Raw genomic sequence first — 15,006 nt, 5'->3', positions numbered from 1 at the left:
TCATCATTTGACCTTATTTAACAATGTTGAAGTAAAGTCAAACGAAATCGAATCCGATGCAATGTCAAGGTCGAAATAACAATTTTTATCGCCGCTATTTCGCGGCAAGTTAACACAAAACAAGCGAATTTTAACAAGCAATATTATTTAACTACTCATTTATCGTCAAATACTCCGTTGTTTTCCTAACTAAAATTTAAATAAAAAAATACGCGCAATATATGTAGCGATAAAAAGTTGTCAACTTCCTGTGAACGAACAAATTGTTTACTTGGCAGACCAAACAAAACAAAAACAAATTTGAATTTCCTCCGTGTTTTTTATGATAAGATGAAAAAACATACTCATTTCTTCCTGTTTGGAAAATGATAAATGATTAGATTATGAATGTCATCAACAAGCAGAAAACCCACTTGATTAAAGATTAAAGCCGTAGAAATTGCGCAAAACGATATCCGCTCGCTCGGCTTGAATGCGACGCAGATCCTCACGAAATCCTCAAAGGAACATTCGCATGTAAGTATCATCTTGAGTCGGCAGCGCCAACGACATTAATTGCGTCCTTAAACTTAAACCATCATCATCGTCGTCGTCAGCGCCGTCATCGCCGAGACAAAAACTAACAAGTCCAGAGGCCCCAAGAGGAGGAATAGCAGGGATGTGAGATGTGATGTTGTGCGTTGCAATACCGAGAATCATCTACTAAACCGTCTAAACGGTGCGTTTTCTTCGTTTATTGCGTTATTACCACCCGTATTTTTGTTTGCAGTGCTTTTACGCGTGTTTCACTTCTTTATTTCTTCATTATAACCTATAATTCTAAGAAAGGTTAGGTTCAACCAAAGTTGAAGATGTATGAAGATAGAGATGAGTTGATAATTGCATCGTGAAAAAAGAAAAAAGTGTAAGGGAAGTTAAGCTGACATATGATTACGTTTTATATACAGAGTGTTACAGAAACTAAAAATTTTAAAATTTTAAACACACGTTATATGTTAAGTTGTAATGAGATTATTCCACGTCTGTTTTGACTCGTGAGTTAATGCTAATGCTAACGAGAATTTTGAGAATTTGCAAGAGAGGTGCTTGGGCGTCGTTGGCACAGCGTCTAATAACAATAATCATAATTTCAAAGTGCGCCGCTTCCGACTGCGCTCTTCAACGAAAGTCCTATTACTGCTAGAAGTGTTAACAACGGGTTAACGTGCTTTCCAACATTTAAAAAAAATGGATTTATACTTAAACCTCCACGGAATTAAAACGCGCACGCGCAATAGCGCAAATTTTCCGAATAATAACGCCATCTATCAATAGAAAAATTAATTAAAAGAAACCAAAACCATCGCAATTCATCAGTTTGGTAATATGACAAGAAAACAACGATTTCTATGTATATACTCATTTTTTAAAACATTTTCGGACAAAACACCAAATAATATAAAAATTAAGTTTTTAGGACTGATAACGCCATCTAGCAATAGAAAAGTTACTTAAAAGTATCACCATATATAAATTGATAAAATATATGCACTATTGAAATAAAACTGCGTTGGATGTTAAAGAGGTCAACGCACTGCTAAATAATCCTTATCAGGCGCGCCTAATCAATGCGACTATTATTAAAACAGCAGCCGCGGGCGCGCGCGCCGCATGAAAAACAACACACACAGCGCGCGCAGCGATGAATGCAATCGAGACGCTAAGGTTAAGCCAATACGATTTCAGAGAACACGACTTGCATTAACCACAACCAGTCTCAACTTAAAACTTAACTCAAACCTAACTAAGCCTTTAACTAAAGCTATATCTATACCAGAGAGTCAAGAAAACATATTATGCCAATCGACGATAAACTCTTTCGCTCTGAACCGTGGAAACAATAATTACACCGATAACAAATTATCAATAGAGTTATTATTATTGCGGATCAAGTTGATTTAGTCAAGTCAACGTTAACTTGCACAAGATTGTATGCGTGAATTTGTACTGAATTTAAAGTTGTAATGCGATATAGCAAAGGTACATGAACATATTGAGCGCTGATTGAGGCTTTTCATTAATTTTCACTGCGCGCCGCGTCTCGTTGCGATCCGTTTAATTCGAATTCATTTATCACATTCCCGCGGCTCGCGCGAAGCGATTTATTACGAGCCGTGATTGGCTCAACGTTCGCGAGAAATGCCACGCAGGTAAGAGAGTAAACGTGAAAATCATGCGTTTCGCTTGTAATTTGAGCGCGCTCGGTGAGCTTTCAAAACCCCCGCGGGAGCGTGCAAAAGAGAGGGTTTAATTAAAATCGCAAAACAAACAAATCACAATTCATAAAGGTCAAAATTAATAAAGAAAATACCTTTAAATATAAATTTTGCACTTTAAACAAAAACACACTGTAAATAATTAAATATAAAATAAAATATTTATCTATGATATTTACTTGTTAATGTTTTATATTTTACACTTGGAGCTTGTTACCATTTAAGGCGAATTAATTCCCTCGGAAAAATCCAAATTGTTTATAAATCGCATGGGTGTAATTGAGCAAGACGCCGCGCCACCATAAACGCAGTCCGATTTTAATGCGGGCATATTTCAAACGTAATCGAGCGATTTATTCTTTTTTTAACCACAGGAAAAATAATGGTAAACGCGTGCGCAGAGTGGAACACTCGGTATGTTATAATAATGACGCTTATGGACATGAACAATTATTTTGTAGCATTCTGATTGCAAAATTATGTCGCATTAAAGTGCCGAGCATTCGCGCGGCCGAAAATAAAAAATCGCGGACCAACACACCGGCATTCCTGCCATTTATGGACGCATTTCAATATTTATACTTAACATCATATACGAAAATGATTCATTAAAGATAATTTAGTGGCTGTTTAACATTTGCAAGAGTTAGACGCGGAGAAAACTTCGAAAAATGTGAAAATTATGTTTTTATGAGTAATGACGCTAGTTAACAATAGATAAATTACTAAAAGTGGCTCTAGAATCATCTTAACATATGTTTTTATTTTATATAACAGTAAAATAATAATTTCTACGTTTATGTTCATTTTTTAACATTTTCAAACGGACAAAACAAACAAAAATGTAAAAATTGTGTTTTTATGGCTAATAACGCCATCTAGCAATAGAAAAATAACTTAAATGGCGTGAAGAATCTTCTTAATTCATCTTTTAGTTTTATATAACAATAAAACAATGATTTCTAAGTTTATACTCGTTTTTAGAACATTTTCTAAAGAGAAAACAAAAAAATATGCCAAAAGTAAGTTTCTAAAACTAATAACGCCATCTACCGACCAAAAACTAACTAAAAACTAGTCCCACAACCCTCCAAATACATCTTTATAATTTAAATCCCAAAAATTCCACTAAAAATGTAAAAGTTCATGAAAATATGATTGATAGACAGATCGTGGGGCTTCATGCACGCTTGACTCTCTCCGCAACAGTCTCTCCGCTTGTTTATTTTTATAGGTTAGATGCACGAACAAGTTTGTACGCGTCGCGCGCGCTCATAAGTGTAAATTTTAAGGTGCGGCGTAATTAAAGGCGCAGCGCGCGCACTTGTATTGCCCACACACATCCACCATCAGCAACAAAATAAACCACATCAAACAAACACACAACACATGGTATATGCAAATGCAAGAAATTATTTAATATTTAATACGTGCGCAATGTGTGCAGCGACGAGTGAATGAACTTTTCGATTGGCAGCTATTAATAAACATTAGACGCGTTTACATGAACTTTAATCACAGTATTTATCCATATAAACATATAAAATAATAACAGGTTTTTGATTATTTTCTGCTTGTTTTGAATAATTTTTTATATGAATATGGTTGGAAAGGTGTCGATTGATTGGGTTGATTTCGTCGCGACGCGATGTCGATGTCGCCGCCTGATTATCGAAACGCGGCGAACGTGAGGTCGGCGCGACGCCGAGGATTTACGATTTTCGCGTGCGCAATTTCACGAGGACTTTATCTCGATACACAACCACGGCGAGTACAAGAGTACCAGTACAACACGTAAAACACGTGCGAAAAATAAATATTCCGACAAAAATTGCAATCCTAACCAAACTCGACCGACTTAACCTAACTTAACCTTATTTTATTATCACATTTGTTCATTTGTGGTTGGAATTAAACGGCAAAGGTTGAAATGAAATAAGTATCGCACGGATTACCGTCGTTCCAACCCTTTAACCCTCTCTCATAATTCAGCGATTACTTTCGCTCTTCGCGCCTAATGCGTCGGTATTAACCGGATTTGAATCTCCAATGCACTCACATGTTTTCATTTTCAAATTACAAACATTGAACTATTCAGACACAAAATTTGGCAAATGTACAAATCACCAACACATAAATTGTCTGTGCGTTAGCAAAGAATTAAAGAATGTAAATTGAGTGTATAATCGTTTTAATCGCGTTTAACTTTGCGTCCAAGTTGACTTTCTTTGTTGAAATTTTTTTGTCTCAAGACGTTCGTGAGACCAGACTACACACTAATATGCCAATGCAAACACGATGACAAAAAGCGATCGAGCTGTGCGCGAGCTCAACACGAAACTTTGCGCACACGCACACACTGCGATGAATATAATACACAAGAGAGCGAAAAGGCAAATATTTATTTTCGCAAGGACATTCCTTCGCCTGCGCGCCGGTCGTTCATCGTTCATCGCTCGGGCGCGCTTAAGCTCGCAGGATTTGCACAAGATATTTTCAAAGGATATTAAAGACACTTATTGTTTACATAAAATGTATTCAATGCATGCAGAACCCAAGGACGAACACAAAGGTACTATACTACTACGGCTAGCAAAGCGGTAAATGAAAGAATAAACAGAAGAAAAAAACGAAATAAAAACCACGGAGAAATTTTATGGTAGTGGAATGTATCATCATATACGCGACGTACATTTATCAGTTTGCACATGGAATTGAAGCTCGCCTTGTCACCGTGGGCATTCATTTGAATGAATTATGAGTATTATGATTTTATGCCATTACTCTTAGCGTGGAAATCCAATAATCTAATAATAATCCTTGATTTGATAATAAATATTATTTATTATCTTATAAGACACCTGGTATGATGGAGAATTGGGTTAATTCCTTGCAATCTACGGATAATGTGTTATTGTTGGCGATAATCAGCATCATTTGCATTAAGACACCTACTTAGTTAGTAATAGTAATAACACTGTATTCGCAAATAGCTGCTAGCTAGAGTTTAAGCGCGCTGAGTTGAAATTTATAGTTATTTGCATTTCGATTGCGTTTGCGAAAATTGGCGCTGCGTGAAATTAAATGTCCGCTGATCGGAACGGGGAGCACTTGGATAATATTAGGAAACATTTGGAAATGAGCGCAAACTTTACTTAAGTTAAGTCACTTAGTTAAATAGCCAATAAAAACTATATTTTTATAGGTTTAGTAAGTGAGGCGCTACTTATTCTGTCAATTTAACATAACATAACCTTAAAATTTGTGTTTTTACATCGAGAAACAACAAATAATGAAATTTTTTAATTTTACGTGGATAGGCATTTGTTTAATCTATTGTTGCGCTGGTTATAAACTCAATTACTCTTGTAAAAATGCCGGTAAATAATTACTGAAGTCTAAATATGAATTCGACGTCGCTCAAATGTATTCACTTGTGTTATGATTAAATGATTTTGTTGTAACGTAACGTGCACCCCAACAAATTAGCTGAAAAATCGTGCTTAAGTTATAGAAATTTGCATTGCAATTTGTAGGGATGTTGGGATCATAATTACAACAATATTTAAAATGTTACCATCGATGTCATGTCTTTGAAAAAATATTATAGCTCATAATTGCTAGAAATAAAAATATTTTTCGTCTTTACACCAAGAAACTATAACTTTATAACCTCGAAATTAACATAAACCAACTAAATTGTACAAATTTCTCCGTTATACAGAGGTTATCATAAAATTGACTTAAATTTAAAAACATAACTCAGTCAGTTTCCTCGATCCTAGATAACCTACCCCGTAACTGATTCGATTACACCACGATCGGACAAAACATCCTGCATACAGATTTACTCGCTAGCAGCGAGGGATGACCGAAAGTTTGCGCTAATGTCGATACGTGCGGCGCCCGCTCGCGCCGGCTAATTCGTAATTCGTGCCAAACGTGTTTACACAATCCGAGCGTGCGGATTAAGGCAGCGGCAGCGACGGCCCCCGACGCGTCCATTGTAAAATGTGTTATGCGTTGTTATCCCCGGGGCGGCAAGAACAAGATCCCCTGGGATGCGAAACCGCCGGCACGCACGTAAATACGCAAACAGACTCACCATACACCTCTCTACACCAACGCAAACACGAAGACAACAACACAACAACAGAGTACAACACCGTTGTTGGTATAAAATAACAAATGTGTTTACATACGCACGTTTAGCCTCCGCCAAACCAAAAACGTGCGGATAATATAGATAAGTGCGGGTATCACAAGAGTGGATCATGTACATAATACCCATGATAATGTTAAGGCCAGGCCAATATCCTCTCTGAAATATCTCAATATGCGTACATGTGCAGCCAGACCTGTTAATCAACCAAATCAACATATTTAAATATAAATAGAATTTCCTGCGGAGCGCACAGCGCACGCGACGCGCATGCAGTGCGTGAGCTTTCGCGATAATAACCGCAGACACAGCGCAGCGCGCAACACATAACCTTGAATTACGATTAAAACGTGTGCGCATGACCAATGTGCTTAAGCCCTCTTTGACTCTTCACTCTTCACTCTTCACAGGTTCACAAACATCATATTATAATTTCCAACTACGAAATTTTCATTCATGCATAGCACAAACAAGTTTTTAACTCATTTTACTTAACCTAAACTTTTTATTTTTTAAGTAAAATTTTAAAAATAAATTGCATTGTGTGTATAGTTAGGTTATGTTACGACCATAACCACATACAATTACATATTCTATTTTTAAACGTCCTTCCAACAAAACCAACACGCTTAACTTAAGCAATGTTTACTTAAAGTGCGTTTACACACGCATACAATGACAAATACTCACAATAAACGTGTGTGAACGTTGTTTTAATGAGATAGAATTAAATAATAAATGACTACGCGCATAACCTAACCTAACCTCAAGCACGTTTAGCAATCGCAATCATAATCATAATTTCATCGTCATTATCGCCATGATAATCACAATGCTAAATAACACATTACGACCGCTGCTACTCGCGGCGCAATTGAATAACAATTAATTAAAGACCGTAACCGATTGTTACTTGCTTGTTTACGTCGTGTTACGTGCAGCATGCTGGTTGAATAATAAAACAAAATAAATTAAAACATTTATCTATTATTTTTCTAAATCTAAATCCGTATATGCTGCGTAAAAATATAAAAATATATAAAATTTTATCTTGCTTGCCTTATCACGTTTTGTTTGGTATTTGGTGTGTTGTGTGCGATGAGATAACGAAATATTTCGTTTTTAATTAATGCTGCACCCAACAACAAAGTGATAAACGTGATAAACTCAAAGCGCAACTCGAGAGCTGGTCTCGTGCCCGATAAACTAGTCACAAGTCACAAGTCGTAAGGCGCAACCGCAAAAAAAGAGATACGTGTGACAAACAATAAATTACACCGTAATACACGTCGTACGCGTAATGTACAGAGTAATAAATTCGATGTTAATGCACTTTGACGTGTAGCAATAGCAATACAAGTTTCTATGTAAATATTCTATTTGTTTACGTTTATTGACGCCTAGTTTAAGTTGTAAACTTATTTTTAGATATTGTAGAGCCATCTAGTGGATGATTTTAGTTTTTTTTTTTTGTTTTTTATTCGTCGGTTTTGGTTTGAGAAACTCCTTGGCGTTAATGACGTTTTTTACGCTCCGACTGGCGCGCTAATGGAAACGACGACTGCAATTTTGGTTACTCCTATTTTAATTTTAATGTAATAATCATTCCGAGCGGACGGACGGACGCAGGACGGAATTCGCGCGCGCGTGGCGCCCTTTCTGCAAAAACTCGCAGCGGCGGTGGCACAGGGAGGCGAGAAAACGAGTTAAACGAATTAAACACTCTTGCCGCGACGAAACACAAGATGCAAGAGATTACAGCCGAAGGAAAAGATGAAAATTCTGATTTAACCTCAAATAACCTCACAAAATCAGCTTAAAAACACAAAAAATAGTTTTATCCACTTTTTAATTGTTTTATAGCGCATTTCACGGCGCCAAGTTCACGCAACGCGGCCCCGTACACATGACAATTTATTGATGCATGCCCACGCTAAAAATAGCAACAATTATGCACCATGTATTATAAATGACTTTTATTGCATTGTTATGTTACACACAACGCACACACAAAGCAAAAAGAACTCTATTTATCATTCTCACTAATTATTTTTTCTTGTTTCAATCAACATGAATAAAATAAAAGCAATTTCAAAATGGCAGCGCAAGTGCGCCATATTTTTTGTTCCCGATTCGTTCTCGCGTGGGTTTTATTTGTTTGCATGCGGCACATTAATGCAAAAACGAAAATTAACGAATAAAAACGGCGCGCAAAGTTTGCGAACACGGGGGCGCCGCCACCAAAGTGTGTTTATTTTAATTAAATTTGCATGCAGACTACACGATTCCGCGCCGATGGACGACGACGAGCAGAGCAGCAGCAGCAGGAGAGCTTCGGGGCGTTTTTACTCGTGAGAACCGAAAACAGCCAACTCCCAAAACACACCACTAAGAAGCGAAAATATGGAAAAATTCATTAAAACAAAGCTAGGAATTGATTTTAGATAAATTGCATCCATACTACTCTAAAACCTATTTAATACTCTTCTAAATGTTTTTATGTGTGTATGTGTGCATGGTATGCGTGCTTCTCGTGCACGCACCAGACGCAAACCGGTATTTCAAGATGTCTTTCGAGTTCAGTCTTGTAAGCTTGCCGGCGACGACTTTAGGTCACTCGATCCATACCGCAGACTCAAAACTTCATCGATCCTTTGGAGAAATTAACACACGCATACGCATACACATACAAAGCTCTGTATTACCGACTTGCGTTAAAAATGCCTAAAAATCGACGAAAACAGCTGATTTTTTAAAAATGCACCACACATCCACATGGGAAATGTATTTATAGTGTCGGGATATCGCCGGCAGACATCCAAAGGCCGGGAGAGTCCATTGTAATGCGTAATCATTGTCGGGAATTACTAGACCGTTGAAAAAAGCCGAGGAAAACTCAACGAACCATCGCTTTTCAGCAACGCGCCTCTCCCACCGACACAGACACACATGAACCTGAATGAGTATGACTATGATACCGATACGGATGCCATTCGGGTATATACAGAGTGTTACAGAAATTTTTTATACCAAAATAAGTACATTTAAGTTTTTGGGTGTAAAATACGTCCCTGTAGATGCATACAAGCACACAAAAGCTTTTTACAACGTTGAATGTTGATATTACTATCAGTTCCACCGCCGAGTACGACGACAACAAGTTACACACAGTGTACACGCCAAATGAGTATTGTAAATGTGATAAATGTGATTTAATTTTTCCGTCTGGCCATTATTTATTCACTTTACTTTCGCGGCGATGTCGGGCGTCTTCAGCGTGCGCGCGTTCTGCTCTTTGTTTCCACTTTTATACTCCACCCTTTCACAAGCAGTTGTTATACAAAAAAAAATACTGAAAATTAAAAAGCAGACGCTTTTTTCGCGAGCAAGCGCGCGGGAGGCGAAAATTGCTAACTTGTTTTATTTATAGCTATTAAAAACACTCGCGCGGGCGCATTAATTTCCGTGAAATTGTGCGCCAACTTATTAACACTCGTTTATTACGTTGAATTTCCTCTACACTCAATTTTCAACATAACCTAACTTAACCGTAGATTACTTAAACCGCTGCGTGTAAATATTAAACACATGCGGATAATATTTACACACGAAAAAGCGCAACGAACGCATTTATTTAATTCCCGTGCACTCGACAACTAGCACTACGAATGTGTGTTTGACTTTGCTTCGTTTCGTGCGTGGCGTCAAAAAGGCGTAAACAGAATAAATCAATGTTTATTCAGCGCGCGTACGAGTTGCGTCAGTTGATGCTTTTTTCGTCTTCTATTAATATACCAGAGGCTTTTTTATATCTCACCACATGTGTTGTTTATTTTCAATTCTTAGGCATAAAACAGTAGAAAATCAAAATTAAAAAAAAATAGAGCTCTATCTTACCGACATTACACTTTATGCTAATTACATACGTTATTACTGCAATAAATAAGATATTGTATAATTACTTATGTAAATTACGCTTGAAACAAACAAAACTATTGAATAAATACAAGATATTTCATTAAAATCAAAAAAATGGAGCTCTACCTTACCGACATTACACTCCACATTAACCACATAAGTTATTACAGCTATAAAAAAATGATTTTATAAATTCCATATGCAAATTACGCTTGAAATAAACAAAACTATAGAATAAACTATCAAAACTCTATTACAGAGCTCTGCATTACCGACACTCCGCTCTAAATTTAACTATGTGATAAAATCGTGATAATATCACACCCGAGAGAAAAAAACTCAATGCACTCTATGTGCAACAACACCATTTTTGTTGTCGTAGTCTACTATATTTAATACGACGTAGTTGAATCGTAGTTTCGACGCCCAAGGTCAAACACACATATACATCCACACACAGCACAACTAATATTTACTCGGCTTGTTGCATTCATAATGATCGCGGCGCGAATAATGCCAACTATGCATGTCGAATACTGTTTGTTTGCTATAAATAGATTCTGCGCATTTGTGCATAACACATTTATTTTTACTACTACGCTCGGTGAAAACAATTATAGATACCAATACGTACCAATAATATATAGACTTCAAGAGAGTATTCAAGTTTACAACGTTTGTTATTTGCTGCTGCATCCAATTTGTGCGTCTCTGCGGAGTCGTTAAGGTAATTATTACTCAGTTAATTTACCTTTCTGGCTTTAGATCTTCCACCCACGGCATCGGATTTCCAGTTTACAGCTAAACTAAGCCCGGGAGCAAAATGTGCAGCGGTGAATACCTTTTGACCGCCCCCCACACTCCCAAAAACACTAATCCTTACTATTACTAACTTTATCCAACCTTAAAACTACTCGTATCTCAATTAAAAGTAATTATATTTTTTTTAAATAAGCAAAACGTGCTTAAAACTTAAAAAATAAAATTTTTATGAATCACACATTGTAATGACCGCATCAGCGAAAACCGATCTATTTATTTTCGTTGAGTTTCATTCAAGTGCGCATTCTGAGAAGCTGCGACTTGCATCGTGTATAAATTACAACGCGTAGAGGTAAGACGATGCAAACGCCCACATGAATATTCACGATTCTAATGCGCACATTGTAAAAATCCGTAGAAAACAAGTGCCATGCACTCTTAAACATACAAAGTGTTTTCATTACATTTTCTTATATTTGTCAGGTGAAACATAACAAAACTAAAAATTAAAATTTTTAATTTTTACTATAAACACCCTGTATATTAATTTTTTCTTCACCCACACGTTCCATGAGTTAGAACAACAATCATTCAATAATACTCGATTGTTTGCTGACTCGCCCGACGAATATTCCGAGCATGAAATTGTCGTTCACGTTGGCGTGTTTATTACCAGCTCCATTTTGAAATTTAAAAAATTTTACTTTTATCTAAAAAGTCAAGAGAACGTTTAGGATTAATGGTGTCGAAGAGTTTAAGGATAATGGATCCTCTTGTGCGGATCGGATTTGCCGAGGATAATTAGTTTGTCCATTCGTGTACATGCCGCCGCCACACCGCATCGTCGAAAGGCAATCAGGAGTTGATTTACATTCGCATCCATATACAGAGTGTTCTTGATATTTTTTATGTGATAAACTTGTAAATCTGGTTGAGTTTCAGGACGATTAACTGCGAGTAGGCGGCTTGTTGGCGGCGGCGACGGTGGCTGTGTGTGGTGGTGGCGCCTGCGAAAGTTTCTCGACCTTGGCGCGTCGTCGACGTAACACCTATTACAGTTAATTTATCACCAACGATGCGATACGCCCGATTCTAATTTTTTTTCTGCTTTTTTGCCTTGGAAAGTGATTTTTTGCTCCCTGAAACTTAACTTTTCGCATTTATATAGGATTCCACTGCATTGAAAAATTTGATCTCTGCAAGGACTATCTCTATTGACACTTTGTGTGCTTTTATTTATTGATATCCTTACATACACATAACCCGAGATGAATTTTTTGCGCACCGAACACCCAAAAGAGTGGCATTATTTATGTGCGGGTCGCTGGCATGTTTCAAATATTTATTTCGGCTAAGAGTTTCTTTTGCCTCTCCTCTACTTCGATCCCAGCGTCTTATTTTTTGCGCACTCCTGCACTTGGCGTTGCTCATTCTTTTCTCTCTCGATTGTTTTTTTTCTACGAATGTGCCTAGGTCATTTTTCGTGCCGGCAAACTTTTTGACGCAGAAAATGTGCGTTTGCGTTTGGTAGGCGGCGAGCGGCGTCCCGAGAGGAAATCGATAGGCGGGGGCCTACCGCGCCGACAACACGACGGCGGCGGCGGCACACGCAGAATGTTGTTGCTGCAGGCCTGCCGCCTGCAGTCGATGAGCTTTCTCGCGCTCAACCGGCGTGTGCGTGCGTGCCTGCTGCTGCCGGCGCTACTACGTCGTGCGCGCCTTGACCTACCCGACGAAACAATGACTCAGACCCGGTGTTTACTATGTTCTAGGAGTTTTCATGTCGCGAGTTGGTGTAAAATGCGGAAAAACACTTCAAATCGACGAAAAACAACAGATTTTGCAGGAAATTTCGTTAAATTTTTCGAAAACTCGAAAATTTTGCACAAAAATTCTTTGAAAAATGCATTCGTCAATGAATTATCCATTATATTAATAAAAAATTGATGATTTTTACTTATTTAGTCAGTGTTTCTTATGTTACAAAGATTTTTAAAAAATAAAATGCGAAAAAAACAGGTGAAATAGAAAAAATCTTATTTTTTTGCTAGTTTTCGGTAAATCACTCAAAAACTCCAAAAGTTAGCAAGAAAATTCTTTCAGGAATACATTCGGCATTAAATTCTCCATAATATTAATAAATTCCAATGTCATTTCACCAACTTAAGCGTTTACAAAACGCAAAAAATGCGAAAAAACTTCAAATTGTCAAAAAACAACTTTTTTGCATAAGATTTTCCTGAATAACCCAAAAATCCCAAAACATAGCACCAAAATTCTTTCAGGAATATATTCTCCATTAAATTCTCCATCAAATTCATGCATTTTCCAGAAGTTTTCACGCCGCAAATTATAATAAAACAATAAAAATGCCGAAAATCCACAAAAACTACTTTTTTACACAATTTTTCCTAAATAACTCAAAAACCATCAAACTTATCACCAAGTTTATCACTTCAAAAACGCATTCCCCATTAAATTACCCAAAAAATTATGCTTTTCTTACCTTGTTCGATCGGCGAATTCAAATTTGCTCTTTTTCTTCGAATGAGCATGTACAGGCGATACGCTCGGTTCACTCCCTGTAGCTGGCGGTGAAGAAGACCCAGTACTCGAAGACAAACTCCCCGCCCGCCCCCGAGTCTCCATGCATCCGACGGCGGCGACAGTATGATGCGCCGAAATCGCCAACACCGGCCGTGCGTTCCGATTGCGGCGTTTTTTCTTCTTCCCACCGCCGACGACGCCAGCTCCCGAGCCATTAATCGCATCAATCTCCTCCACACGCCCGAAAATATTACTCGTCGGAGGCGGCGGCATCCAATCCAAGTCTTTCTTGAGATGCCCACGACCACATCGACACCCGCATGCTTTGAACGCCAGATCATAGCCTTTCTTCGTCCAGAGATTTTGATGGCGTTGTCGCTCGGACCACGAACGCGCCCGGCCACATGTCTTCAGGTAAGCTAAGACCGTCTGCTCCCACTGGTCGAAACACTCGCGATGCATATACCGTCCGACCAGGCACGCCTCGTTGTTACATGTGACGCGAACAGTGTCCCGCAGATCATCGAGGGAGATCAGCATGGGGTCGTTGTTGTTGGGCGAGAGGTTTTGCTGCGCGCGGAGGCAGTCACCGGTGGGTACACAGCAACGTGTCACGCCTGTGCCTATAACGGCCGCCGCCGCCGAACACACCGATTGCAGTTCGTCGCTGCCGGCGTCCATCACACTTAGCAGGCCTTGCACGTGATGCCGGCGCGGTGCCATCGCAGCGCCCTCTGCGTTTAACCTCAACGGACCGAAGCTAACCTCAAAAATCGTGAAGAATTTCGACAGCACTGACACGCAAAAATTGTTTTCCACCGGTTTTCTTCGAAGGTAAGTTTAGTTTTCTCGTTGAATCATTGTTTTTACACACTAAATCACGCACTAAAACACTACGACTGTTGTTGAAGGATGATTTTTGACAGTGTTTAAAGTTTTTATATAATGTTGGTAAGTTTGGAAACTGCGCGTTTTTGTTGAGAAGAGAAGAGTGTTCGTCGCTGCGACTTGCTGCTGACCTTGGCACTGAGCGCACACGTCTTGCAAGCGGCTCACTCGGCAGCCTACTGCACGCTGGCGGCGCGGCGTGCGTGCATCGTCGGGGAAAGTGCTCGGAAAGGGAAAGGTAGGGGGCATCGCGCACACACACATAACCAACGCGCGCAATGGTGGGGGCAGGTAAAGCTCACGCGAGCCGCGCGGGTTTCCCTTTTCACTTTCGGTTTCGCGCACGCAAGCGCAGCCGGTGGCGGCGGCGTCGCGACGTAACAACGCCGCCGCCGCCAGACTCATTTCACTCTCGACCGGCCGTGACCGACGACTCACGGCCACGCTATGCAAACACGCAACCAACATTACTTG

The 15,006-nt window shown here is 38.9% G+C and overlaps 1 protein-coding gene across 1 annotated transcript in view; it reads right to left on the bottom strand.

The window, feature by feature from the left end:
- heca (hdc homolog, cell cycle regulator) overlaps positions 1 to 14,703 on the bottom strand; it is a 44,948-nt gene extending 30,245 nt beyond the window's left edge. The window contains exon 1 of the mRNA XM_065313583.1: positions 13,604 to 14,703. Coding sequence (XP_065169655.1) covers positions 13,604 to 14,367 — 764 coding nt within the window. The 5' untranslated portion in view covers positions 14,368 to 14,703. The remainder of the gene's footprint in view (positions 1 to 13,603) is intronic.
- Positions 14,704 to 15,006: the final 303 nt, after the last annotated feature.

This window comes from Atheta coriaria, unplaced genomic scaffold (genome assembly GCF_025399875.1).
Source record: "Atheta coriaria isolate IRGN ID8LTWV9N9 unplaced genomic scaffold, Caltech_Dcor_3.1 hic_scaffold_10_pilon, whole genome shotgun sequence".
NCBI classification, from domain to species: Eukaryota; Metazoa; Arthropoda; class Insecta; order Coleoptera; family Staphylinidae; genus Dalotia; species Dalotia coriaria.
The sequence above is the reverse complement of the archived record's forward strand: the minus strand, read 5'-3'. Positions and strand labels throughout refer to the sequence as shown.